Source organism: Lynx rufus, unplaced genomic scaffold (assembly GCF_022079265.1).
Source record: "Lynx rufus isolate CCGP_SWC_20201006 ecotype Redwood Valley unplaced genomic scaffold, mLynRuf1.p SCAF_4, whole genome shotgun sequence".
In the NCBI taxonomy this organism is placed as follows: Eukaryota; Metazoa; Chordata; class Mammalia; order Carnivora; family Felidae; genus Lynx; species Lynx rufus.
Window position 1 is genome coordinate 1,929,448 of NW_025814856.1, and position 26,887 is coordinate 1,956,334.

Genomic DNA, 26,887 nt, shown 5'->3' on the forward strand with positions numbered 1-26,887 from the left:
ACAATATATAAATAACTTCTGCAGCTCAACAACATAAAACACAACCCAATTAAAAAAGGGGGGGGAGCAAAAGACTTGAACAGACATTTCCCCAAAGAAGACATACATGTGGCCAATAAACGCATGAAGAGATGAGAAATGAGCATGAATCCTTAGGAAATGCAAATCAAACCCCCAATAAGGTACAACTTCACACCCATTAGGAAGCTATTGTTAAAACAATATGAAAGGTGGGGGGGCTGGGTGTCTCAGTGGGTTAAGCTCTTGGTTTGGGCTCAGGTCATGATCTCACGGGTTCGTGGGTGGGAGCCTCCCATCGGGCTCTGCGCCAACCGCATGGAGCCTGCCTGGGATTCTCTCTCTCTCTCTCTCTCTCTCTCTGCCCCTCCTCTGCTGTCTCTGTCTCTCCAAATAAATAAACTTAAGAAAAAAAAACAATTTAAACAAAATGAAACAAAAACCAGAAAGTAGCAAGTGTCCTGGAAGATGTGGAGAATCAGAGCCCTTGTGCTGTTGGTGGGAACACAACATACACTAACTAGCCATTGTAGCAAACCCTGCGGTTCAAAGTTAAACATAGAGCTACCCACGTGACCAGCAATTCCGCCTCTGGGTACTTACCCCAAAGAGTTGAAAGCATGGTCTCAAACAGCTATTTGTACACCTGTTTTCATAGCAGGATTATTCAGAATAGCCAAGACTTGGAAGCAACCCAAGCGACCATCGAGGGAGGAGCAGAGAAGCAAAAGGTGGCCCATCCACACAACAGAATATTCTCCAGCCTGGAAAAGGAAGGACATCGTGACACTGGCTACAACGTGGTGGGTCTGGAGGACATCACGCTCATCAAAATAAGCCAGAGAAGGGTGCCTGGGGGGCTCAGTCAGTTAAACATCCGACTTCGGCTCGGGTCCTGATCTCACAGCTCATGAGTTCGAGCCCCCGCGTCGGGCTCTGTGCTGACAGCTCAGAGCCTGGAGCCTGCTTGGGATTCTGTGTCTCCCTCCTTCTCTGCCCCTCCCCTGCTCATGGTCTGTCTCTGTCTCTCACAAAGATAAATAAACATTAAAAATTTTTTTTAATAAAAAAACGATTTTTACCGTTATGCTTTGCGTCTTTTGTCACGATTAGAAATTAAGGAAGAAAGAGAAAGAATGGAAGGAAAGAGGGAGAGGGGGAGGGAGAGCCAAGTCTTGCTTCACAACTGTTTTTGAACAGCGCTTGAGATTTTTTTTAAACGTTTGAACCAAACAAAAGCATATTTTATAACACGTGAAAATGATATCCATTTCAAATTTCAGTGCTTATAAAGTTTTATTGGCACACAGCCTATGCCTGTTCGTTTACACACAGCCCACAGCTGATTCTGCCCCATGATGCCAAGGTCGAGTGGCTGCTAGAGGCACTGTGCGCGGGCTGCAAAGCCAAATATATTTTTCATCCTGACCTTTACGGAATATGTTTGCTGTCCCGCGACCCAAAACAGTGTTTGCCATATAGGAGGTGCTCAATATACGGAAAGCTTACTACTGAATATCTCAGTGGAAGCGACTGACGCGGTTTATGACGGTGTTCTCTGGACAGCAACGAACCTGGGTTAAGTTTCCGCCTCTGCCAAACTCAGGTGGGTTCCCATCTCAAAGCCTGTGTTTCTGCATCAGAAAATGAGGGCCAACTAGAACGGTAACATGCAAAGAGCTTCATCTGGCAAATCTGGGAGAGTAAGAGTACGGCAGCCTTAGCTACTGATTGTCACTGTCCCTCATGAATCCAGGCCCCAGCCTCCACAATGAGCAATTCACAGTCCCTTTTGTCTCATCCACTCTCCCCCTTCCCCGCCCGCTCACTCTTAGTATTTTACAGCAGATCTTGTATCGTGCCTTCTGTAAATAGGCCCAAAGTATTTTTCACGTTAAAAAAAAAAAAAACCAAAAAACAAACAACTTGAGAAATCTGAACATCTGTACCTGGGTTGATTGTACTGTACCAACATCGCTTTCCTGGTTTGGGTAACACACGGTGTTTTCGGAAGACGTTATCGTTGGAGGAGGCTGGGGGAAGCGGACAAAAAACTCTCCGTACTATCTTTGCAATTTCTTGCTCATCTGAAAACGGTTTCGAAAGTTTCAAAATTGTGATGAAAATAACATAAACCCTGTAAAATTCGGGTCTGGGGGAAGTGAGGTCACATGCATTTGCTGAGGTGGATGCTACCTCGACTTAAAAATTTTGGTATTTTTGTCATCATGGATTTTTTTTTTTTTTTGCCTTCTCCTTCTCCTTCTTCGTTTTAATGTTTATTTTTTTTTTATTTCCAGAGGGAGGGAAGGAGAGAGAGTGCGCAGGTGAGCAGGGGACGGGCAGAGAGAATCCCAAGCAGGCTCCAGGCTGTCAGGACAGAGGCGCATCAGGGGGGATCAGGGGCTCTATCTCAAGACAGTGCGCTCACGACCTGAGCAGAAGTCAGGAACGGATTCTCTAGCAACTGAGCCACCCAGGTACCCCTTTTGCGGTTGCTCAACCATCGAGCCACCCAAGCGCCTCGCATCCTTATTAAAAAAAAAAAATCACATTAACATATCTTATAACCTAGTGATTTGGGGTGCTTCCTTAAATTTCTCTTCATTCCTGCCCTGAGAATCATGAACTCAGGGTATGAGCCCTGGAACACACGTTTTCGAATTTATTTTTATTTTTATTATTTTAAGACTTTAAGGACACTTGATCCCTAAGGCGGGGCTGGAACTCACGACTCCGACATCCAGAGTCTCACGCTGTTCTGGGCCAGCCGGGCGGGCGCCCTGGAAACACACATCTTTGCTCTCTCGCCTCCCGCTTTTGACACAACCAAGTTTGAGCTGCGCGGCCCGCGCGCGCTGGGGAGCCAAGGAGGGCTCTAGGGCAGGGGAGGCCCCAGTTAGCGCGGATTCCAAAGGTTACCGTGGGTGGGGAGGCTGGACCCGCGGGAGGGTCGCTCGCAGGGGCGGAGCAGCGCGGGCTGCAGGGAAGCGGGGGAGGAGGTGGTCCTTCGCCGGTCCGGGGCCAGCCGGGGGGCGCCGCGCGCCCGCGCCCCCTCGCCCCCGGCCGCGCCAGGACCCGGATGTGCGGCGCGCGGGGCGCCGCGCCGCTAGGGCCGCACCGCGGGGCGAGGCTGGGCGCCCGACTGCAGGCGCCGGCAGTCGCTGCGCTTGGAACACCCATCCCCTCCCCCGAGGCCGCCGGGCCTCAGGGCTCGCACCTGGCGGCCGTCCTGCGCGGGGGCCGCGACACCTGGCTGCATTGTTGTCGCCACCGCCCCCTCCTTCCCTCCTTCCCTCCCTAGACAGGACCCAGCGCTGAACCCCACCTGTGCAGGGCTAGTATCCCTTTAAGAAGCCAGACGCCGCCAGGGGTGGGCGTGGCTGCCGCGAGCGAAGGGAGGGTGGCGGCGTCGGGCCTCCCTGATTGGCCCGAGGCCCGGGCGGCGGTCGCGCGCGCCTGCGCACTGCGAAGCACCGCTCGCCGGCCGGGGGGAAGGAGGGCGCGCGGGTGCTAATTGGCCGCCATGGCGGCCCCGCCCGCGAGTGGCGGGCGGTCACGTGACGCGACGGCTGGGGGCTCCCGGCGCGGGGGACGCTGGTGGCCAAGATGGCGGCGGAGCTGGTGGAGGCCAAAGTGAGTGAGCGGCGGCGCCGGCCCGGGCGGGCGGGAGAGGGGGCGGGGGCCGGGCGGCGGGCGGAGGTCTGCGCCTTCCGCCTGGGGCCCCACGGCGCGGCCCGCTCGCGGTTCGCTGCCCGGCCCCTCGCCCGCCCCTGGCCCTGGCGCGCCGGGTGCGGGCGGGGGGCGGGGAGGCCGGGGGCGGGGCCCCCCAAACCTTACCCTAGCTTTCGGGCTGGGGGTTGGTTCCCGGGCTTGAGGCGGGGTCGCCCCCCCCCCACTAGCCCTAGTGGTTAGGGTCCAGTCTCCCTAAGCACGGGGACAGGGCCGCGCCTCCCAGCTAGAGGAACAGTCCTCCGGACAGCATGACGGGCTGTGCTGCTCGTCCCCTCCTCGCTCTGAGCCGGGGTCCTACGCTCTGGCCTGGGGTGGGGGGAGGTGTCTTCGCCTCTCCACCCCCCACGGCACCGAGGACTAGCATCTGGGTCTCAGCCTCCCCGCCCAGCAGACCAGCTGGGGTCGGCGACTCCTTGATCGGAAGGGTCCCTTGATCCTGCTGCCACCGATTCCACCATCCGGGGTGATGACCCAGGGGCTCGAAGCACCCGGAAACACAGTGTTCTTTGGGGGTCTGTACCCTGGGGTGGAGTTTGGACCCCTAGTTCAGCTCCCGCGTTGGTCCCAGAGCCCCGCCCCCCTCCTGACACCATCTCTCTCGCCCTCCGAGTGGGGCACCGAGTCACTTGAGTTTGCTCTCCAGCCTGGGATGGAGCCCTGATCCCTGTTCTCTGTTCAAAGCCTTCCTAATTCTCTCCTCATTCTCGGGTCCTGGGCTCTGCCTTCCTCTCCCGTCTTACTTACCCTGGGGACAGCATCTGTGAGGCTTTGGACTCTGCTCCTGGGGTCTGTAAACTTCACCCTAGCAAGATCAGGCCCCATACTGGCTGTTTCTCCTATACTCCCTGGTGAGTCTACTCAGATCATACTCCCTCCACACAACTCCCAGACCCCTGCTTTGGATCCTTTTACGCACCCTGACTCTGGCTTCTAAGGCTCGCTCTCCCTTGCTGCCGGTTTTTTGCACCGATTCATGGAGAGTCCCCCACCTCTTTCTTTAGTGCTCCTCGTGCTTACTCCATTTTGGGGTCCAGGTTCCGCGTCCCACAGATGCCATCCCTGTTCTAGGGATGTACCTTTTTTCCAGGTACCTCCCTCACGGCAAGGCTCCAGAGACCTTGTCCCGAACTACACTGGGGTTGTTTTCTTCCTCCTTGCGAAGTTTACTCCAGGCCTTTGGTGGCAGCGAAGTGGGGCACCGGACCTTTGCTGGACAGAGGCTCCGCCCCCTGCCCCGCCCCCAGTCTCCCCTCCCCAGGGTCCTGACCTGTGAATGTTTTCTTTCTCTGGTTCCTCTTTCTCCCTTCCTTTCCCACTGAGATCTGAAATGCAGCTCCCTTCACCCCCCGGAGTGTCCCCCCCTCCATGCCTGCACTACACGCCCTACCCTACCCGTGTCTAGCGTTTTGAGAAATTTGAGACTTGCCCTGGAGATGCGGAAGTCTGGACTCTGCAGGCCCAAGGTGGCAGCTGGTGGGCTTGAAGTCCCCCGGAGCCCTGAAATTCAGCCGTCCTGTGGGGCTGTGATTCTGGGCCCCTGGGCCCCTGCTCCCCGCCGCCCCCCGCCCCCCCCAGGGTGGGGACTAGATTCTTCTATACCATCCAGGGCCTTGAAATCCGATCTGATGAACTCTACTTGACCCTCTGGTGGCCGGGGGGCCCCCCACCCCAATTAAATCAAGTTGACCCTTCTTTCGAGTTGCCTCAAATGGGCGCCTCTGTTCAGTGAACCCCCTGAGGTGGTGTGTGGCGTTTTGCACAGGCCCCCTGTCCCCCGGAGACGAGGACCTGAACTTTTCCCCTCATGCTCCGAGGGACCTGTCCCCGAGGCAGGTTGAGGGAACGGGCAGCTCTGCCCAGGCTGTTTTTCCACGCGGCTCCAAACAAGCCCAGAGTTGAGACTGTGGAAGCCGCTGGGGCCCGGTGCTGTTTACAAACACGGATCTGAGGGCCAGGCGGGGTAGGTGGAAGCCATGGCAGGAAGTGGTCTGCAGAGCGCTCGGGGCGTCTTCCTGAGCGTGTGTGCCCCTGTCACGCTGTCCCCCCCCCCCCAGTGTCAAGGGCGGGCTTCGTGGTGGTGGCAGCTGCTGAGAAATCCGAGTTGTGAGCATGTGGCCGCTTGAGGGACGTGCCCCAGGATGCTCGTGCGGCAGCTCGGGATGTCCAGCCTGGTGAAAGGGCCAGGCCTCGGCGGGGGCGGGGCGCTCCCAGGGGCGGGATCGGGTTAGAAGATGCCTTGTGGTCAGACTCGCTCGCCGAGCCCACCTGCCTTTAGCTCCGTGGCGGGCAGTCAGCTTCCACATGACATCGCCTCTCCCCTCCAAGGCCTTGGGCCTCTTCCAGAAGAAACATCTTGCCTGCAAGCCTATTTTCTCTGCTCGAGGTAGGAAGTCAGGCTAAGGAAGGTGAAGCCTTTCTGTTTGCACAAGCGTTCGGGGCTCGCTGAGGGCCGGCACAGTGCTTAGGTCCCGAGGCAGCAGCTGTGCTGGGATGTGAGGGTCCCCAGGCCCCCAGACGGCTGGGTGGGAGCGGAAGGAAGCGCCCTCAGGAGTCGGATGGCCCCTGCCGCTGACTACGCAGGGAGGCCCTGGGCCGGCCGCTTCTTTCTCGGAGCTTCAGCCGACTCACCTGCCTGGCGGGCACGGCCCCCTGCGAGACTCGTGCGCAGGAAGTGGCCTTGTGGCAGACATTGCGCGCCCATAGTGCGGGGCTGGGAAGAAGGCCCTACAGCAAGGAAAGGGCTCCCCCTTGAGACTTTGCAGGCCGGCCGGGCACCCCGCGCACCGGTATCTGGTTTTGTGCCCCGACAGCCCCTCCGCCGTCAGCAGGTGTCTGTCTGCTATACGCGTGGGAGAGGGTACACATCTTGCTTGGATAGAGAGCACAGAGGGGCCAGGGTCATCTGGGAACCCGGGGCTTCTGAGTCCCCCTGCTGCCATCAGACTCCACGCCTCACCCTTGAGCAGCCAGGAAACGGGAAACCCCAGAGCCTTTTGGCACTGAGACCACTATGTAAACACCCTGGCCGGGTTCCCGCCCGCCCCCGACTGTCAGACTCTCAAGTTGAATTTAAGGGCTTTATCGGTTTCCTTGGGTGCCGTCCTGCCCTGTGCTCGCCAGCTTTCCATACCTTCCCTCATCGCGTGTACCTGTTTCCCCCGTTCCCCTGGAAGTTTCTTTTTCCCACCACATTGCGTTCATCACAGGCCGGCTTTGGGGCTCGGTGCGGGTGGCCCATCCTTCAAGGATACTTTGCTCATGTAGCATGTTGGGGGACCCTCACACCCCTCACTCCCCCTTGGCGTCCGGGGTCTCACAGAGGGCAGGCCGCAGCCGGGCAGCCCCAAAGAAAACACTGGCATCAGCTGAGCTCTTGTGTTCGGTTTGATTTAGTTGGGGGGACCCTGCCAGACCTCTTTCATCGCTTTGCCGCAGCTCAGCGAGCGGCCTCTGTGGCTGCTGGATTCCCGAAGCCTTCCCCTTAGACCCGCGGTTCTCGGTGGGACGATCCCCTCCCCAGAGGATGCTTTGTAGCGTCCGGGGGACGTTTGCGATGGTCACCGCTGGGGTCTGGGGCAGCTCCTGGCATCGAGCGGAGGGAGGCCAGGGATGCTGCGGAGTACCCCACAGTGCCCAGGGCGGCCCCGCCCCAGAGAACAGTCCAGCCCGCTGTCCACAGTGTCGAGGCAGAGAAGGCCCGCTGCAATACGGCGGACGTTTGATGCTCGCCAGCGCTCAGCTCCGTGCGGACGCCTGCGGTGCCGAAGGGGGAAATTACCCCCTGGCTTCAGAGTCAGGCCCGGGCCTAGGTTTAGGTCTTGGCTCTAACATGGCGCTCACCCCGGCCTGGCAGGGTCGTTTTGAGAATCAGAGTTAAGTATATGATCACGTGCGCAGCTCAGTTCCTGGCAGGTGATCAGTACTAAGTTGTGGCTCCCATTCTCCAGCGGGAAGGGAAAACACGTTTGTGGCCAATGTTGATTTACTCTGCTTTCCGTGTACGTTGCCTCCTCTGGTCCTCCCCACATCCCTATGAAGTGAATCCTGTCATCCTGATGAAGAGACCGAGGGTCAGAGAGGCCATTAGTGTGCTTGGCTAGGGAGCGGCTGAGGCTGTTTACGGGTAAAGCAGGATCCTCAGTTCCTGCCCTGGGGATGCTTTCAGGCTTGAAGATGGGAAACGAGAACCTAAAATAGAAGGCAGTGGTGTGTGTGTGTTGGGGGGGGGGGGGCAGTCAGAAGCTTTTGCTGCGTTGGCAATGCTGAGGGAGGTTCGAGGAGGAGGAGGGGAGCAGGGCTGAGCTGGGAGGGGGCATCACAAGGAAGGGTGAGCTGGCAGCCTGAGCAAAGACACGGAGGTGGGACCGAGGCTGGGCTAGTGGGCCAGGTGCTAAAGCTGCCTCCTCCTCCTGGGTTCTTGCTCCTGCCAGCTAGAGCGAAGGGGGCTCGGGGGCAGGCCCAGGCAGCACCTGATGGGGTCTCACTTTGCTGTCCCCCCTAGTTAGGGCCCAGGGGGCTCCAGAAAGCCCCTTGTCCCATGGACAGCCCCTGAATCTGGCAGCGTCCCTTCTGAGCACGTGTGTCTGTGGTTGCCTTTTCCCAGAACATGGTGATGAGTTTCCGAGTCTCCGATCTTCAGATGCTCCTGGGTTTCGTCGGCCGGAGTAAGAGTGGACTTAAACACGAACTTGTCACCCGGGCCCTCCAGCTGGTCCAGTTTGACTGTAGCCCTGAGCTGTTCAAGAAGATCAAAGAGCTGTATGAGACACGCTACGCCAAGAAGAGCTCGGAGCCTGTCCCCCAACCCCACCGGCCCCTGGACCCCCTGACCATGCACTCAACCTACGACCGGGCTGGCACGGTGCCCAGGACTCCCCTCTCGGGCCCCAACATTGACTACCCCGTGCTCTATGGGAAGTACTTGAACGGACTTGGACGCTTGCCCGCCAAGACCCTCAAGCCAGAAGTGCGTCTGGTGAAACTGCCCTTCTTTAACATGCTCGATGAGTTGCTGAAGCCCACAGAGCTGGGTGAGTCTGCCACTGCCCTGGGGGTCCCACCGGGCATGGGCCCAGTGGCCACGGCCAGCCCGTCACCGCCCCGGAGCGTTTTCTGGGGACCAACGAGGGCCACGGGGTTGCGGGGGGCTCTCCCTCTCAGGAAGCGCAGGGGCTACCTCTGAATCTTTATATTAGCCACATAGCGTCGTCTCGCAATTGACCCCAAATTTTAGTAGCTTAAAGTAGTAGACGCTCATCTGCCCTGTTTGTGAGCATCAGAACTCGGGAGTGGCTTAGCCGGGTGGTCCTGACTCCGGGTCTCATGAGGTCTCAGTAAAGCTGTTGGCTGGGGGCTGTCTCATCTGAAGGCCCGACTGGGGCTGGCGTCCACCCACTCACCTGGCTGCCGGCAGGACTTGGCTTCTTGCTGGCTGTGGACTAGAGACCCCAGTTCGTGCCACACGGTGCCCGTGGACGGCTCGAGCGTCCTCGCTGTGTGTAACGGTGGCCGGCTTCCTCTGGAACCAGTGGGGGTGGGGGGGAGGGAGGGTTCGTGTGCACATCTGTGTAGGATCAGCCAGAAGCCACGTCCTCTCGATGCCCTAAGCTTCGAAGCGGCATGACCTCGTGTTCTCTGCTTTGCATCGCGTCCGTCCCACAGACCAGCTCTGTACATCGTGGGTGGGGACTGGACCGGGCTGGGCCGTCCCGAGGCAGGGATCGCTGGGGGCCACCTGGGATGCTGCTTCCAGGTCCTAACTCCCAGTGGGTGGCAAAGGGGCTGGAAGTTGGGTCCAACCTTTCCTCTGCGGAGGGTAGGCGCCCCATGGGAGCAGCCTTGGCCAATGGGTTCGGGCCTGTCAGCATGGGCCAGCTGGCTAGGGAATGGCTAGCCATGCCCCCGAGAGGTACGCCGGGGCTGGAGGAGACCCATGCCAGGGCTCTGTGGCTCCTCCCTGCTTATTCATCTGGCCCCCATGTCGATGGGGCACCTGCCGCGCGCCAGGCCCCCAGCCCCCAGCCCCTTGCCCAGCGGCTGTGATGATGGGGCCGGGGCGGGTGTCAGCCTGGTCTCGGCCTCACGTGCTGCCCCGATCTCGGGGCAGGGGGGGCCCACCCTGGGAACGCGGCAGGAGACCGAGAGCGCCCCCCGCCCTCGCGAAGGTTCCCTTCCGGCTTTCCTCGTTCAGGGCCTAGAGGTGCCCCCAGCCTCGTCGGTGCCGTGGGTCCTGCCACCCCTGCAGCCCATTCCCCATTTCTCCCTTTCAACCCCCGCGTCCTTACTGCGCCCCCGCTGCACACCTGGCCCTGGCCCTCGCCGTGCGTCGGTCCCTGCGTGCCGTGGCAGAGGCCACGGTCCCTCCGGGCCCCCACCCGCCATGCCCCTCGCTGTGTGGTTCGCTCCCTCCCCCCCTGCTGACCCAGCGTCCTGTCTCGCTCGGCCAGGGGGCCCCTCTCTGCACGCAGCGTTCCACGCCGGCCCGTGCCAGCCAGCCCGCCGTGTCCAGCCCCCTTCCTCGCCGGAGCCCTTGAGCTCCGTGAGGTTCGGCGAGGGGGCTGTGGTTCCGGGAGAGGCTGCGGGGGGTGGAGGAAGGAGTTGCCGGGGGTCCGGGCCCGGGACCCTGAGGCTCTGCCCTCCTGCCTCCTCTCGGGCCGTGTTTGTCCCCGGCCCCCGGGTGGGGAGCAAGTTGCTGTAGCAGCACCTGTTGTGGGGTCGACGTGGCCGCACCGGAGACCCGAGGCCCTTTCCTGAGCTTCTGGACGCCTTCCCTGTCTGCTCCCCCCAGCTTCTCTGTGCATGTTGGAAGCCATTCTGCCCCTACCCCCAGGGACTCTGGCAGGCTCTGCGGGCCTTGGGACTGGCTGGCTCTGAAGGTCAGGTTGACGTTTCAGGTTCCTAAGGACTCGAGGATGATCTTCGTGATAGAGAGGCTGGGTTTTCACCGGGAAGCAGTAAGTCAGGCTTGGCACTGGGTGGGGGACAGAGGTGACTTTGAACTCCAGGGCCGGCAGCCTCCCTCCCCTGCCTGGACCATGGGCTTCCTTCCTGCATGGCCCACTCCCGCCCCCGCCCCACAATGCATCACTTTGCCCTGAGCCCCCGGGGACCCCAGTCACCTGATCTCCGGGAGAGTCTGCTCCCCTGTCTGCACCAGGAATGACTCTGCTGGCAGCTCAGAACAAAGAGGCCGACCCCGCCCTGCCCTTGTTCCCGCCCACTCCCCCGCCCCTATCCTGAGTGCACCCCTTCCCTGGCTTCCCTGGGACTCCCATCCTCGGGGACCCCCTGGCGGCTGCCAGGTTCATCGGGAGAGCCCTCGTGGGGCCCAGATCTGGCCCCGAAGCGGTCTGGTCCCTCTGTTCCAGGACCGGCGATGTTGGCCACCCGCCCCTCAACCTGGGCGCCTCCCTGTGGCAGCTTCTGCAGCCCTGGCGTTGCCCCAGAGCCACTCCACCAGGCTCGAGCTCAGCCGGTTTCCCCCTCCCCCTCGCTCCTGACCATGACCTGCTGACCAAAATGAGGTCCAAACACTCTGGTCTGTTTCCCCGGAAGAGCCGCCGGCCGGCTCTAGCTCCAGGATGGAGACCGTGCCGGGTGCAGAGGGGACATAAATCACAGGGAGTGGAATGTTTGGGTTGGGGGAGGGGAGGAGAATAATGGAGTCACAGACCCAGGAGCTGGAAGGACCTCAGGAGACAAATGATGTGCTGCAGTGGGGCCGGCACCTAGAAAGGTCGGGAAACCGGCCCGAGGTCACACACCATCCTGAGGAAGGGGCCCCGGGGCCGTGTTCTCAACTCTGACCCTCCGCGAGTCATCGTGCCCTGCACCCCTGTGGGGAAGAACCCATCTTGAACCCCATGACGGTTCTGGAGCCCAGGCCGCCTCTTAGCTCGAAGAGCCCGGCTGTCCTCCCCGTCCCGGCCAGGAGAGGGGCACCCGATTCCCGACCACGGCAGAATCCGGGGGAGGTGTGCCAGGGAACACGGTCCTGGTCGCGGTGTCAGCGGCCAGTCTGACGGGGGGAGGCCCGGACCCCCGTCTGGGCGTGTGGGAGAGAGGAGAGGCCGTCCTGAGGCTTGAGGGCAGAAGGAAGGAGACGTGTCGACCTGAGCAGTGCTGCTCCGCGAGGCTCTGGCGTCCTGCGGCCAGCGGCTCGGGCTGTGGGGCTGTCCGTGTCCCCGCTGCCCTGGAGCGATGGTGCCCGAGTTCCCCCCGGCTCTCTACGTGCCCCTACAGCTGGGTGGCCCGACGCTGGTTGAGGCCTGCCGGTCCGGCACCTGCCCTGTCGCGCGGGGCACACGTGCGTCCCTCACCCAGCCCCTGAAGCCTTTGGGTGGTGTTGCCCAGGCAGCCAGGCAGGCATGGGGGCCCCCGCTCGGAGGGTTCTGCCGGGAAGCTGCACTAGACGTGATTAAATGGTGCCTTGAGAGGAGCGATTGGGGAGTGCAGGCTTCCCTGGGGGCAGTCAGTGCCAGGAGCACCTCATTGTGCATTTGTGAGGAGGTGGCAGTCAGGAGGCTTCCTGGAGGAGGCCGAGTTCCAGACCTGAGGGCCGAGTAGCCATAAGCATGACAGAGAGGAAGGAGCAGGGGAGCGGGGTGGCGGGCACAGGCCTGGCAGCGAGCGAGGGCTCAGGAACGGAAGGCGTGGGGACGGGAGCTGTGTGGCACAGGAGAGAGAGGCCAGAGAACGCGGGATGAGCGGGCCATGGGGATAGCGGGGACCGACTGGACTGTCCCGAGGGCTTCGGGGTCGCTGAAGGTCTGGTGAGCTTTTCCAGGTCTCCTTTCGTTGGGTCCTTTCTGGGGTGGGTGTTCCCCCTGAGGCGCAGAGCCCCCTCTGTGGTTCCATTCCAGGTCAGGTCTCCCAGCTTCAGGCCCACCTGCCTGGCCGCCCCCCTGGTCTCTCCCTATACGTCACCTGCGTCTTCCCCAGCAGTCAGAGGAAACTTAAAATAGTGGGCTGGTCGTGTCCCTCCTCTGTTCAAAACACTCCCATGACCCGCTGACTTTTCTGCCTGGTCCCTTCCCTGCCCTCCCTCCCTCTCTCTCTCTTCCTCCCTTTCCCACTCTGCTCCAGCCACACAGGCCTCACTGTTCCTCCAAACCACGAGGCCTGGTGCTGCCCCGGGGCCTTTGCACGTGCTGTCCCTGCCGTCTCACGCTTTCCCAGACCCTACATGGGCCTTCCCTTCCCAGTCCCCTAACCTAAAGCTCGTCTTCTTTCCTAGTCGCCTTCCCTCATCTCATTACCGCCGTCTTATCCCCTGTGGCCCTGTCCCCGACCCTGACATTGCTTATTAATCTGTATGTGTTTTTTGACGCCTGGGCCTCGTTTGTTCCGTCACTGCATCGACGGTGTGGAGCAGGGCAGGGGGTGCCCGTGTGAGCAGAGGCTCGTTGCGGGGAAGCAGTGTTGGGGGCCGCGGTGAGAATGACCTTGAGCTAACATTCTGCAGCTCTCCTTCAGCGTGTGAGCCCCTTCCATCCGCGTAACTTCACGGGGGCAGCAAGTCACGAGCCCGCCGGCTGCGTGTGGGAGCCCCTGTGAGTGGCGGAGGTGGGCGTGAGCCCGGAGCCCCCGACCCAGGGCTTGTGCCTGCTTGCTCCCTGCTGCCCGCCAGGCCCTCTGCACCCAGCCCGGGGCACCTGTCTTCCCATCTCCTCCCCCAGCACCACCGCAGCGCCACTCGCACCAGCCACACCACCTCTGAGACCTCGACTGCTCCATTCGGGGGCCTGCGGCTACGTCGTGGCGGGGGGGCTGGGCCAGGAGTCAGAGACCTTGTGGGTCTGGGGGCATTGGCTTAGAGGGTGGGCCTTTCTCCTTCTCTGAGGTTCTAGGGTGCAGGAGGCCATAGGCCAGCTGGAGGGAGACCAGGCCTATCTGATTGACTTGTTTTTAAGTTTACTTACTTATTTTGAGAGAGAGGGGGAGGGAATGTGAGCAGGGGAGGGGCAGAGAGAGAGGAGGGGAGAGAGAATCCTAAGCAGGCTCTGCACTGCCAGCACAGAGCCCGACCCGGGGCTCGAACTCACGGACCGCGAGATCATGCCCTGAGCCAAAACCAAGAGTCAGTCGCTTGACTGACCGAGCCATCCAGGCGCCCCTCTGATTGACTGTTTAAGGTCTCCCTTTCCTTGCTTGTTCCCGAAGCTCGTGTGCAAGTGCGTGTGCGTCATAGAAGCAGGAACAGGCCCCCGTTGGAGGTTTGGGCGTGTTCTTGCCACCGTCCTTCCTCCGCACGTGTGACCCTTCGGGACCACAGCCGTGTCCTAACTACGGTTTTAGCACCTCCCTCCCCCTCCGCCCCCCCACCCCGGCGTATCGTGAGCATCTGCTCCGGTCGTGAAGTGTTCTTTGCTGGTGGCAGTTTGCAAGGCGGCCTGGCAGCTGGGGTGGACATGTTGTGCCGGGCCTCTCTGTTGGTGTCTGGGATTGAGCCGGAGGCTGGTTCCGGTCCTCCCAGACGACCTGGGAACAGGGGTTCCCTCCCTTTAGTCCCTGGGGGGCGCTGGGGCCTGGGGTGGGCACCTCATCCCAGCCTGTGCTCCACCTGGCGGGGCCCCCACCGCCTTGCGGCAGCCTGTGTCCCCACAGACGTACTTCTGGGTTTGTTCAAAGACACCGGGAAATTATGTTGACTCTTAGGAGGTAAAAGTCTTGGAGAAAAATCGAGCGGGGAAGGAGGTGGGGAGACCAGAATTGCAGGAGGTTGTTGGGGAGTTGTAGTGTTTGGGGGTTTTTTGTTTCTTAAAGTTTATTTTGAGCGAGAGCACATGTGAGTGGGAAAGGGCAGAGAGAAAGAGGGAGAATCCCAAGCAGGTTCCAAGCTGTCAGCACAGAGCCTGATGCAGAGCTCCATCCCACGAACCGTGAGATCATGACCTGAGCTGAAACCGAGAGTCAACACCTAACTGACTGAGCCCCCAGGTACCCCTGGGGGGTGGCAGTTATAATGTTTGTTTATTTCTGAGGGAGAAGGAGAGACAGAGCGTGAGTGGGGGAAGGGCAGAGAGAGAAAAAAGGAGACACAGAATCCAAAGCAGGCTCCAGGCTCTGAGCTGTCAGCACAGAGCCCGACGCGGGGCTCGAACTCACGAACTGTGAGATCACGACCTGAGCCGAAGTCGGATGCTTAACCGACTGAGCCACCCAGGTGCCCTTGGGAGGATAGCAGTTTTTAAATGAAGGTGTTCAGGGACACCTGTCATTCTGGTGGCATTTGAGCAGATTTCAGAGACATCAGGGCCATCTAAATCACTGGGGAAGGAATGTTCTGGAAGAGGGGACGTCAAGTGCAAAGGCCCTGAGGCAGGATGTTCTTGACACACCGGCAACAGGAGGAGGTGGCCGAGATGACTGCTGTGGCATCGAGGCCACTAGGGGTGGGGATGGCATCCCCCAAGTGGCAGATGGTGACCTGCCGGGGTGGGGGTGGGCAGTGAGGGGTCTGTGTGGGACAGGGACCTCGCTGGTGCGTTTCGAAATCGGAGCCACTTGGGAGTTGATGGGGGGGGGTAGGAGTGCCACGAGTTGTGGATGCTGCCTGCGTCTCTGCTCGGAGCTGCTGGAGGGGCGGAGCCACCACTTCAGTGGATGACAGGTCTGGGTTTGGGGGACCCCCAGCCCCCTCCCACCGTGCCGGGTATGCCGTGCCCCAACCCAGGTGGCAGCTCGCCTCCCCGGGTCGAGGGTGGTACTCGGCTCCCCTCAGCCTTCGCGGCCGTCTTAGGTATGGGGAGCCCCGCCCCCAAGAAATAACTGCCCCTTGGCTCTTTGGGCAGGTCTGGGCATGTCTGCAGGTGGCCTGTGTGCTCCCCCACCCCCCAGTCGGGCGGCCCTCCCCCAGGGCCCGAAGCAGGACTCCGCGGGGACCGGCCGGGCCCTCAACACGCGAGCATGGGTTGGCAGTGGTTTGGCAGTTAGAGCAGCCACCTCTTGCCGAGCTCCGGCCACACGCCCGCCCCGTGCCCCGAGAAGCCCCCAGGCTCGGGCGGGGACAGCGGTGCGCACCCGGGCAGAGCTGGGGTACGAGCCCACGTGGTCTGGCTTCGGAGCCGAGCTGGTTTTTATATTTCAATTGCGTTTGCTTTTAAGTAGGTTACCTACTCTTGTGGTTTGGGATTCGGAGGGTTTGGGAGCAGGGCTCGGCCACCTCGGGCCCAGGGGCCAGCTTCGTTGACTGTTCTCGAAAACCAAGCTTTATTGACCCGTAGCCAACGCCCATTTGTCTGTTTACCATCTCTGGTGGCTTTTGTGGTACAAGGCAGAGTGGGGACGTTGAGGCACAGGGCATGTGGCCCACAGAAACCAAAAATATTTACGTTCCAGCCCTTTACGAGAACAGTCTGCCCACCAGTGTTGGAAGGGCTCGGGCAGTAGGAAGAAAGCTGACTCCTTGGGGCGCCTGGGTGGCTCAGTCGGTTGGGCGTCTGACTTCGGCTCAGGTCACGATCTCACAGTCCGTGAGTTCGAGCCCCGCGTCGAGCTCTGTGCTGACGGAGCAGAGCCTGCTTGGGATTCTGTCTCTCCTGCTCTCTCTGCCCCTCGTCTGCTTGTGCGCTTTCTGTCTCTCTCTCTCCCCAAATAAATAAACTTAGAGAAGAAAAAAAAAGGAAAGCTGACTCCTTCTTTCTCCCAGTCACTCTGAGGCGGTGATTGTGGCCAGTTCTCACAGAGCCCCCCATCCAGAGATGTCCTTTGCACAGATCTCTCCCTCTGCCCGGTGACGCAGATCTGGTGTGATAGACACCTGTCTGCACCTGCTGCTTTCGGCCAACAGGAGCATCTCGGGGTCCACCCCTTATCGGAGCTCGAAGAGCTTCTGGATGCTTGCCCGTTTCAGGGTCGCCTGGCATTCCCTCGTCAGCTGTCCTGGAGTGAAAGTAATCTCTGTGCCCAGCGTGGGGCTCGAACTCACAACCCGGAGATCAGGAGTCACCTGCTCCACCGATGGAGCCTGCCAGGCGCCCCTTTCCAGTGAAGCTTTAAATGTTTAAAAGCTGAGGTGTAGGGGCGCCTGGGTGGCGCAGTCGGTTAAGCGTCCGACTTCAGCCAGGCCACGATCTCGCGGTCCGTGAGTTCGAGCCCCGCGTCGGGCTCTGGGCTGATGGCTCGGAGCCTGGAGCCTGTTTCCGATTCTGTGTCTCCCTCTCTCTCTGCCCCTCCCCCGTTCATGCTCTGTCTCTCTCTGTCCCAAAAATAAATAAACGTTGAAAAAAAAAAATTTTTTTTAAAGCTGAGGTGTAATTTACATACGACAAAGTCCTCAGATCCTCAGTGTGTAGTTTGAGTCTCACCCCGGGAACCCAAACGCTGTAGACCCACAACATTTCCGCCACGTAAAGCCCCCCACCCCTTCGGACGTCCCCCGTCTCGGCCCGCACCCCTAGAAGCACCCCCCGTCGTCCCGATTCCTGTCACCGCGGGCGAGTTCCGCCTGTTCCTGGACGCGGGCCAGGGCACGTGCGTCAGGTACTTCTCGGCGTCTGCCTGCTGTGGGTCAGCACCTTGGCGGTTAGATTTGCCCGCGTGGCCGTGCGGGGCTTCGGTTTTAGGGTTCGTCTGTTTCTGCACCGGCCGCCACTCGGTCGTTTCCAGTTTAGGGCTCCTAGAAATACGTTTGCTGTGAGCGTTCTTGTACAGTCTTCCTGGGGACCTATTTCCTTTTATCTGGGGGCAGATACGAGGTTGCTGAGCGATTGGGTAGCTGTGCGTTTAACTTTGCTAGAAGCTGCCCGGCCGTTCCAGAGGAGGGGTTGTGCCTGCAGCAGAGACTTGCTCCGCACCCCCACCCCCACCCCCCCGGCACCGGAAGTTGTCACTGTGTTTTAGCCATGCCGGTGGGCGTGTGAAGGTTTCAAACCTGGGCCAGATCCCAGGGGCCTGCACGTTTGCCGATATTTTCTGAAGAATTTTTGCGTCTGTGTTTGCGAGGGATATTGACAGTATTCCTTTTTTTTTTTTTTAATGTGTATCTGTTTTGAGACAGACAGTGTGTGTGTGCGTGTGGGATTGGGGGAGGGGGGCAGAGAGGGAGAGCGAACCCCAAGCAGGGCAGGCTGAGCACCAACAGCCCAGAGCGTGCGATGTGGGGCTCAATCTCAGGGTGATGATGTGTGCCGAAATCAAGAATCCGGTGCTGGACCGACTGAGCCCCCCAGGCGCTCCCTCACTGTTCCTTCCTTGATGCCTTTTTGTCAGGTTTGGTATCGGGCTCGTGCCGGGATTGTAGAGTGAGTGAAGCGTCCTGTTTACTTTTTGAAAATTTGTATGGAGTCTGTATCGTTTCTTTTTATTTTTTTCTAAGGTTCTTATTTATGTATTATGAGAGAGAGACTGAGGGAGGGAGGGAGGGGCAGAGAGAGAGAGAATCCCAAGCAGGCTCTGCACTGGGCAAACCCCGACGCAAGGCTCCAAACCACAGATTGTGAGTTCATGACCCGAGCTGAAACCGAGAGCCAGACGCTTGACCGACTGAGCCCCCCAGGCGCCCCTATATCGCTTCTTAAATACTTGAGGGAACTCCCCAGTTGGATCTGGTTTTCGTGCGTGGAGGACTTTTCAACGATGAGTTCAGCTTCCCTAACCGATAAAGGGCTTTTCAAACTTCGTGCGTGTTTTGGCGCCAGTTTGGTAATTTGCGTCTCCGGAAGAATTTGTCTATCTCATCTAAGTTATCAGATTTATTGGCGTAAAGTCGTCCACCTCATTCCCGTATTAAACTAGAAGGCTGTGGCATCTGTGCTGTTGTCTGTCTTTCGTTCTGACAGCCTGCGTTCTTGTGATCTTCTGTTCGTTCTAGCTAGTTTATCAAAGAACTCTCGCTTGAATGATTTTCTCCCTTGCTCTTTTTATCTTTAATTTCTTTCCCTCTGGTGACTTTGGCCTTAATTTTCTGTTCTTTTTCTAGTTTCTCGTAGAGGAAGTGCAAGTAACTTATTTGAAACCTTTTTCTGTCTGTTAATAGAAGCATTTAAAGCTATAAGTTTGCCTCTAACGACTGTGTTAGCTGCTCCTCCCAAGTCTTGGAGCGCTGCATATTCTCTTTCAGTTCAGAGCACTTTCTGATCACCCCTGGGGTTCTCGATGCAGATGTAATTGAGAGTGCAGAGCCAGCTCGTCACCACCCTGGTCTCCATCCCCTGGCAGACATTCCCCCACGTGTGCACCCAGCAGGCACTTTGTAGTGACTAGTGTGCCTCCGTGTGTGGGGTCCCTGCTGTGAGCCGGGCTGCTCCGTGACTCTCGTGCACTTAGAGGCTCAGGGTGGTTTCGCTTCCCTGCCTCCTCTGCCGGCCGTGAATGCCCAAGGCAGAACCTGTCCCCAGCTTGTCCCTGTCCCCTCCAGCAGTGCCTTGCAGGGCCCAAGCCGAGCGCCGCGCAGACAGGCACGCACTCGCCGGGTGTCCAGAACAGCCGTGCGGGGTGGGGACACAGTTGTTGCTGGCGTGGTACAGACCCAGAGAAAGCAGGCTCCAGGTGAAGCGGCTGGCTCAAGGGCACGCAGTCTGCCCCACGGCATCCTGCCAGCCCGGCAGGCTCCTCTCCCTGAGCCCAGCGCTTCTCAGTGACGCCTGAACCTGGAGGGCTAAGAAGGCTGCTCCTTCTCAAGGGGCCCGTGATGGGGAGGTGGGGGGAGGCGTTCCCTGAATCATAGGCTGCGGGGTGGCACCAGGAAGGGCTGGGCTCCCCACGTGCCTGGCTGCCCAGGTGGGGCTCCCCGCTCCCCGCTCCCCATGGACGTGGGTACGGTTGGCTCCCTCATCGGGGACCGGACGTCCCCCTGACCCTCCGTTTGTTTTCAGTCCCACAGAATAATGAGAAGCTTCAGGAGAGCCCGTGCATCTTTGCGCTGACGCCAAGGCAAGTGGAGCTGATCCGGAACTCCAGGTGTGCTGTGCCCCGCACCCCTGCTGACCTCCTCGGCGGGCGGTGGGCTGGCGTGGTCTGGGGCGAGCTGGCCTTGCCGGGCGGGGGGGGCCTCCGGCAGACCCCACGGAGGCCCGACGCCCCGTCCCACCCCCACCGTGTGTGCGGTGGCCCCCGCCCCCCCCGTCCTGGACAGCGTGCTTAGTCTGCGTGCCCTCCCTGCCTTTGACCCGCGGCCCCGGACGGGGCCAGTGTCCCCTCCAGCACGGCTCCCCTCGGCGCCGCTGGCTCGGGAGAGGGGTGCCCTGTGCCCTGGGTGGGGGGTGGGGGGGCCTCAGCATCCCCGGCTCCCGTCCCACTTGATGGCGGGAGCCTCCCTAGTTGTGATGAACACACATGTCCCCCCAGACACTGCCCGGGGTCCTGCAGGGGCCCCTGAGTGAGGACAGATGAGGGACGAAGGCCGTCCCCGGTCTCTGCTATCTGAGGCCTTTCCATCTGCAGCTGAGACAGAAGTCACCGCTGGAGCAGCCACTTGTTGGCCACGTGGCCCGTGCCGGGCCCATACCCACCAACCCATTTAATATCCACGTGGACACCCCCCGAATTGTCCAGAGAGGGGGGTCCTTTGTCCCAGGCAGCAGTGAGTAGTCAGGAGAGGAGGCTTCAGTCAGCACCCACGGACTTCGTCACCAGGGGAGGTGGCAGGTTGGCCCGTGTGGCGTGCTCAGTGCCCTCCTGACTCGCTGACCCCTCTCCTCCCCTCTGACCCCCTCGGCGCACAGAGAGCTGCAGCCCGGGATCAAGGCCGTGCAGGTGGTCCTCAGGTAAGCTGGGCGGGCCGCGGCCCCCGCCACGCCCACCGCAGGTGCATCCCGCCGGGCCCCTCTCCCTCCCGACGGTGTCTCTCGGGCTCCCCGCTCACGGGGGGGGCCCTGCTCCTCCTCTCTTCCTGCTGTGTGTCCTTGCCTCTGCCTGTGGACATGTCCCCAGCTAGCCTCGCTCAGACCAGTTCTTGGGGCCCGAGACCCCCCCCCCCCCCGCCCCCGTACCGTGCAGAACGGCGATCCACCTGCCGGGCAGACGTGGCCCCTGTGGCCTCCGCCCTGGCCCCACGTCCACCCTCCCACCCCTCTCAGGGCCACCCCTCCATCCAGAGCCCCCTTTCACGGCCTGATGGGCTCCGCTGCCATTGCAGAATTTGCTACTCGGACACCAGCGGCCCCCAGGAGGACCAGTACCCACCCAACATCGCCGTGAAGGTCAACCACAGCTACTGCTCCGTCCCGGTGAGCGGGGCGCCCCGGCAGCCCTGGGCCTGCTCTCGGGGGCGGGGCTGAGGGTGCGGAAGGAGCATCTTCCGCGGTGTGAGCCCCCATGGCTGCTTCCAGGGCTACTACCCCTCGAATAAGCCTGGAGTGGAGCCCAAGAGGCCGTGTCGCCCCATCAACCTCACCCACCTCATGTACCTTTCCTCGGCCACCAACCGCATCACCGTCACCTGGGGGAACTATGGCAAGGTGAGGAGGGTTCGGGCGCTGCCCGCCTGCCCGCCACCCCCCCCCTCCCCCCGCTCCCCCCAGGGGGGCCCTGGCCGGCCCTGACAGCCCCTCCCCCACCTGTATCCCCAGAGCTACTCCGTGGCCTTGTACTTGGTGCGACAGCTGACCTCTTCGGAGCTGCTGCAGAGGTTGAAAACCATCGGGGTGAAGCATCCGGAGCTGTGCAAGGCGCTGGGTGAGCTCGTGGGAGGGGCGCGCCCCAGCATCCATGCGTCACCCCGGGGAGCGTGGGAGGAGGAGCGGAGCCAGTCACAGATGAGGCAGGGATGAGGGAGGTGTGCTCTCTAGCCCGGCGAGCCCGGGGCTGGGAGAGCTCGGGGCGAAGCCCGCCGGCATCCTGGCAGGGTGAGCACCTGGGGGCCGTTCCCACAGCCCCGAGCCGGGCACGTCCCTGGAGACGGGGGTTCCGGGCAGATGCCTCTGACTGCTGGGTGGGGGCCAGGGACACGGAGGGCAGGAGCAGACCCAGTTTGCAGTTGTGGGCCCCGGGCAGTGACACAGTCTGACCTCAGACAGCAAGACTGGTCGTGTTCAGGGAGGGGGGACGGGACACAGGGAGCGCTGAAAGCGAACCGCTCCCCAGACGGGCAGACAGCAGGTCCTGTCTCTCCTCCTGTGTCCCTGCGCTCAGCGGCTGCCCAGCCCACAGCGGGAACTTCATCTGCTTGGCGGCTGTGTAGCCTCAGGCAAGTCAGTGGCCCTCTCTGGTTGCCACAGCTTCCGACCAGATGCCCACGATGGCCCTGGGCCGGGGGGCTTGGCGACGTCCCCGTTTGACTGTTGGGGACACAGAGGTGCCGAGCGGCAGGGCCTTGGCCCGTGCGCCCCACCCCGCCGTCTCCCACTTCCCTGAAAGAGCCCTTTCTTCGAAACCGCCCCCCTACCTGCCTGTCTCCCTGTGGGGACAATGGCCAGCTTGAGCACAGGAGGCAGGCCCCCAGCAGCATTCCGGCCATGCAGGCCGGGGGCAGGCATCGGCAAGGGACTGGGCGGCATTCATGTAGGCGGCAGCCCACGGGGCGGGGGCGGGGGCCTGGACGTCTGGCTGACCTCGGTGGGCGACGGGTGGGGGGGGGGGGGAACCCTGCTGTTCCCAGGTGCGCAGGGGCCGGTGTGGGTGGGGCTGCCTCGGCCGGCTCGGAGCCCATGGTCAGGCTTCCTCTCTGAAGCCAGCGCCAGGCTGGGCCTCTGGCTGGTTGCGCGGGAAGTCCTGTACTTGGTCTCACCTGTGGCCGCCTTGCTGCGCCCAGTTTTGTCTCTGTTGGGTCGGGCGGGGGGAGGCGGCCTTGCTCCAAACCCGATGCACCTCTGAGGCGAAGTTCACGGCGAGGTGTGAGGGACCCACGTGGCCTTCGGGACAGTTGGGGAGAGTGGAGGGGGATGAGTACCCTCCACCCAGTGTGGAGGAGGGCGGGGCGGCTCCGGGCCGGCTGTCCTGAGCCTTCAAGGGCTGGGGTCTGGCAGCCCGTCTGGCCAGTCTCCCGGTTCTGCCCAAAAAGCTCCGGAGGGAGGGAGCCTGCGGGCCGCCCCAGGGTTTGCCGCGCCTGAGTGTCCTTCCAGTGCCTCCCGTGCAGCGTTCACCGTCGAGAAGGAGGCCTTGCACGTTGCCGTGGAGTCTTCCCAGGAGGGGCTTGGCTTTGTGGTGGGCACTGGCCGCCTTTTCCTCTTTTGAGACGTAGACTTCTCGCCCCGCCCCTGCGGGGTTTGCTGGGGGTGGGGGGTGGGGGGGGGCATCGGTGCTAGCCCCGCCCCCCCAGCGTGTCCGCCGGCCGCCATGACCATCCTCGCCCCCTCCCCCCCCAGTCCTCGCCGAGTCCTCCGGGGATGGCTTCGTGGGGACTCCCAGTCACGGGGGACCCGCCCCGTTGGCAGCTGTCGGTTGCCGCCACCTTTCTTCCCGAAGAAGCCTGTGGGCCGTAAAAACCCGCCGCGGGGTCGGGGCGCCGGCTTATCCAGCATGGCCGGCCGCTGCCCGGGGTGCTTTCCTGGTGACCTCCGCGGCCCTGGGCGCTACGGCCGCAACGCACCCCTTCGTCCCGGGAGGGTGGAAGTGGGGGTGCCTGACGCGGGGGTGGGGTGTGGAGCCGGCAGCATTGGCGGGTGCGGAAGGGCCCCGCCCCTCGGCTCCAGCCCCGCAGACGCCTCTGTCCCCTCTGCTGACAACGGCCACCCCTCCCCCGCAGTCAAAGAGAAGCTGCGCCTGGACCCTGACAGCGAGATCGCCACCACGGGCGTGCGGGTCTCCCTCATCTGCCCGGTGAGTCGGGGTGCGCGCGTCCTGTCCCCTCGCCCGCCGCGGGGTGGGGCAGCGCCGGGCCGCGCGGCCTGCTCACCCCGCCGGCCCCCTCCCCGCAGCTGGTGAAGATGCGGCTGTCCGTGCCCTGCCGGGCGGAGACCTGCGCCCACCTACAGTGCTTCGACGCCGTCTTCTACCTCCAGATGAACGAGAAGAAGCCCACCTGGATGTGCCCCGTGTGCGACAAGCCAGCCCCCTACGACCAGCTCATCATCGACGGGTGAGTCGCCGTGGGGGGGGGGGGCGGGGCGCGGTGGGGGGGAGGGCGGGGCCCTCTCCCCCCGGCCCCCCGCGATGAGCCGCAGAGCCGCACGAGGAGGGGGCCTCTCTGGTCGGCTCCGCGGAGCCCTTTGGCAGCCTCGGAAGGCCTGGCCACGAGCGAGGCGGGTGCCCCGGTGGGACCTGTTGGGGCCCGTGCCGCGCACCCGGTGGCGACGCGGCTGAGGCTGTCTGGGCCCAGGAGGTCTGCTCGTGACCTCCGGATCTGGAGTGCATCTGCCCCACACCAAGCAGGGACCCCAGGAAGCCCCCGCCTCACGTCCACCACACGAGCCAGAGAGCTGTTCCCGAAACGGGCTTTGGCACAGCCTCTGCGGGGAAGGTGGGAAGGACGCGTCCGCCCTGAGCTCTGGTCCTGGCTCTCCTGTGCCCTTCTTCCCAGGTGGCGCCAGCGTGCAGCCAGGCTGTCCCCACCTCCTGAGAGGCAGGCCCTCCCCAAGCCACAGGGGGACAAGGGGAAAAAGGCCATTCTCCCCAAAGGGGAAACTTTGCTCAGGTCTTAGGTTTCCAGAAACCGAGCCCAGCACCTGACTGACCAGCTCCTGCCAGGCGCCAGCCACACCCATCTGTCCCCAGGGCTTGGGGGGGGGGGGGCAGGGAGAGAGAGAGGCCGGGGTCAGGCAGGAGTGGGTCTGTGGCCTCGCTGCTGCACCGGGAGGTCTGTGAGGGCCGATGAACCTCGTGGGGCAAGTGTGTGCCCCGTGGGCCCGGGAGTGGCTTCCTGCCCATAGGGGCGTGGCTTGAGCGTGTCCCCAGTTCGAGTGCTTCTCTCCATCTGGTCACCGCACTCAGGCTCTCGTCAGGCCGTCTCTCCCGACCGAGCCAGGAGGTGAGCCTCATCATCCGCGCCTTGCGGATGAGGAAACTGAGGCTCAGAGGGGACAGTCACCTACTCTGGGCGCCCCCAGCTCACAGGTGGCCAGGCCGGGACTCAGACCCAGGTCCGGCCAGCTCTGAGCCCGGGCCCCCTCTGGAGGGCTGAGCTGGCGCGCCCCAGTGCCCCCACGCTGTCTAGCCTCAGGGTGGAGAGAGGAGGCCCCTGGGGCCGGGCACAAGGGCCGGGGCTGAATGGCTGCTCTGTTCCTGGCCTGGCAGCTGTGCGGCCCCGTGCCTGCCTCTCCCCCCACCCCCACAGGCCTAGAGCGGGTCACCCAGGCTCGAGTGGCGGCAGCTCCGACCGCTCCAGGGGCAGATGGGTCTGGGGCTCGGGTGCGGCTGTGCCTCACGCAGACCACAGTCCTAGCATCCCGCGGGGCCTGGGCACAGCCAGGGAGGCTTCCTGGAGGCAGGGTCCTTGATTCGTGCTTTTCCTCGAGGACTCGTCATTTTGTCCCATCCCTGGCCGTGCGCTGGGTGATTCCGGGGTCCCCGCGAGAACTTTGTCACAGATCCTGCCTTCAGAGAACTCCCAGCTGGGCGTGGGGAGTGTGGAGAACCCAGCCGGACAGAGATGACCCCTGTGGCTTGCGCTCTGCCTGGAGGAGGAAGGGGCTCTGTGGAGGGGGCTCTCCGGTCGGAGACGGAGACCCACACGGCAGGCAGAGCTGTGTGGACGCAGGGCGACCCCGGGATGGTGGGTCTGTGGGCGTGACGACCGGAGTATCTGGAGCAGGGAAGGAAGGGCCTTCCTCTTGTGTGACAGCGGCTGCGGTGGTTGGGTCCCCTGAGGCGGGTGCAGCCATGACACTGAGCTCACGCTGGGGGCCGTGACGGCCTGTTGCGACTGCAGCAAGTATATCCCTGTCCCAGACGTGGCCTGGCGTGGGCCCTCGGTGGCTGGAGACGGCGGGTGCTGCGCAGGCCTCATCCTGTCGGTGGGGAGACTGAGGCCCTGTGGTCAGGAATTGGAACCCAGGCTTGCTGCTTTGTGGCCACGTTGGCTTCGGGGAGCTCCCCGCCCCTCCCCGGGCCTGGCTCGCCGTGGGTGCCGCGTCGGCGCTGTTGCCCGTGCGGGGGTGCCGTGGCCCTGCTTCCGCCCCCTGCTCCGCCCCAGAGCCTCTCAGGGGGGTTGTGAGCAGCACAAACCTCCCGTCCGAGCCCATCTCCTTCTCTGGAAAGGTGGGGCGGGGGGCGGCGGCTCGGGTTGGGGGCCAGACCCCCAGGCTCACGCCGTCCAGCCGCGGCAGGGTGGGCAGCCGCCGTGTGCTGCCGAGACCGGGTGGGTGACCGCGGCCCCTCGCTCGGGGAGACTGGGCCGCTGACCCGAGGACGACGGGCCCTGGCAGCCGCTCTCCCAAAGCCACTTCTGCAGAGAAGTGGGTTCCTTAGCACGCGTCCCACCCCCGAGTCCAGGCCTGGGGGCGGCGGGGAGACTCTCGCCGGCCCAGGAGTCAGCCCCCGGCCCCTCCAGGCTCCTGTCCAAGATCCTGAGCGAGTGTGAGGATGCCGACGAGATCGAGTACCTGGAGGACGGCTCGTGGTGCCCGATCCGCGCCGAGAAGGAGCGCAGTTGCAGCCCTCAGTGCCCCATCCTGGTGCTCGGTGAGTCCCAGCCCTGAGAGAGAGCGGGGCTCGCGGCTCGGGCTGCCCGCCGGGCCCAGCGATCGGCGCTGCTGCTGCGCCCCGGGGCCCCCCGGCCCTCACCGCCTCCGTCTCCCACCCTGTCGCCCTCAGGCACCTCGGACGCCAACGGGCTCCTGTCCACCCCTAACCTCAACGGTGGCGGTGCAGGAGGCGCCGCGGGCGGGGGCGCCGCGGGCGGGGGCGGCGCGGCGGGCGGCGTGGAGAATGGGAAGCCGGGAGCCGACGTGGTGGACCTCACGCTGGACAGCTCGTCCTCGTCGGAGGAGGAGGAGGAGGAGGACGAGGACGAGGACGAGGACGAGGAGGGTCCCCGGCCCAAGCGCCGCTGTCCCTTCCAGAAGGGCCTGGTGTCGGCCTGCTGACTGCTCACCGCCACCGCTGGCCGGACACTCGACTTTCCTGGTGCTCACCCACGCGGATGGGGCGCAGGCGGGCCTCGGGGTGCAGAGGGAGGAGTGATTTTTTTTTTTTCTTTTTACTGTTCATTTTGTTTTTCCACCCCTTTCCCTGGCTCCTGGCACCTGTACCTCTGGACTCTCCTATCGGAGGATTAAAAAAAAGTAAAATGACAAAAAAAGTACAAAAAAAAAAAAAA

General features: G+C 62.3%; 1 protein-coding gene and 1 long non-coding RNA gene across 3 annotated transcripts; one reads left to right on the top strand and one right to left on the bottom strand.

Annotated features, from left to right (window-relative positions):
• Nucleotides 1-1,295: 1,295 nt before the first annotated feature.
• On the bottom strand, nucleotides 1,296-4,969 carry LOC124523187 (uncharacterized). The gene is made up of 3 exons (XR_006964944.1): nucleotides 4,670-4,969; nucleotides 1,968-2,105; nucleotides 1,296-1,713 (listed from the first exon to the last, which is right to left on the bottom strand). It is a non-coding gene; the product is annotated as an uncharacterized LOC124523187 (long non-coding RNA).
• Nucleotides 3,559-26,887, top strand: PIAS4 (protein inhibitor of activated STAT 4). 2 transcript variants are annotated; one of them, XM_047095026.1, is made up of 11 exons: nucleotides 3,559-3,654; nucleotides 8,357-8,783; nucleotides 19,569-19,653; nucleotides 20,418-20,459; nucleotides 20,831-20,921; nucleotides 21,024-21,152; nucleotides 21,264-21,369; nucleotides 23,378-23,451; nucleotides 23,550-23,710; nucleotides 26,120-26,250; nucleotides 26,383-26,887. In XM_047095026.1, exons 1-11 carry the CDS (start codon nucleotides 3,628-3,630, stop codon nucleotides 26,652-26,654), a joined length of 1,545 nt encoding a protein of 514 aa, XP_046950982.1. In that variant the 5' UTR covers nucleotides 3,559-3,627; the 3' UTR covers nucleotides 26,655-26,887. The 2 variants fall into 2 exon arrangements, with proteins under 2 accessions (XP_046950982.1, XP_046950983.1); XM_047095027.1 differs by lacking the exon at nucleotides 3,559-3,654 and adding an exon at nucleotides 6,012-6,136.

Coding starts and splice junctions, on each gene's coding strand:
- PIAS4 (XM_047095026.1), top strand. CDS start 3,628: ATGGCGGCGGAGCTGGTGGAGGCCAAA. Junction 8,784..19,568: donor GCTGAAGCCCACAGAGCTGG/GTGAGTCTGCCA, acceptor GTTTGTTTTCAG/TCCCACAGAATAATGAGAAG. Junction 21,370..23,377: donor GGAGCTGTGCAAGGCGCTGG/GTGAGCTCGTGG, acceptor CCTCCCCCGCAG/TCAAAGAGAAGCTGCGCCTG.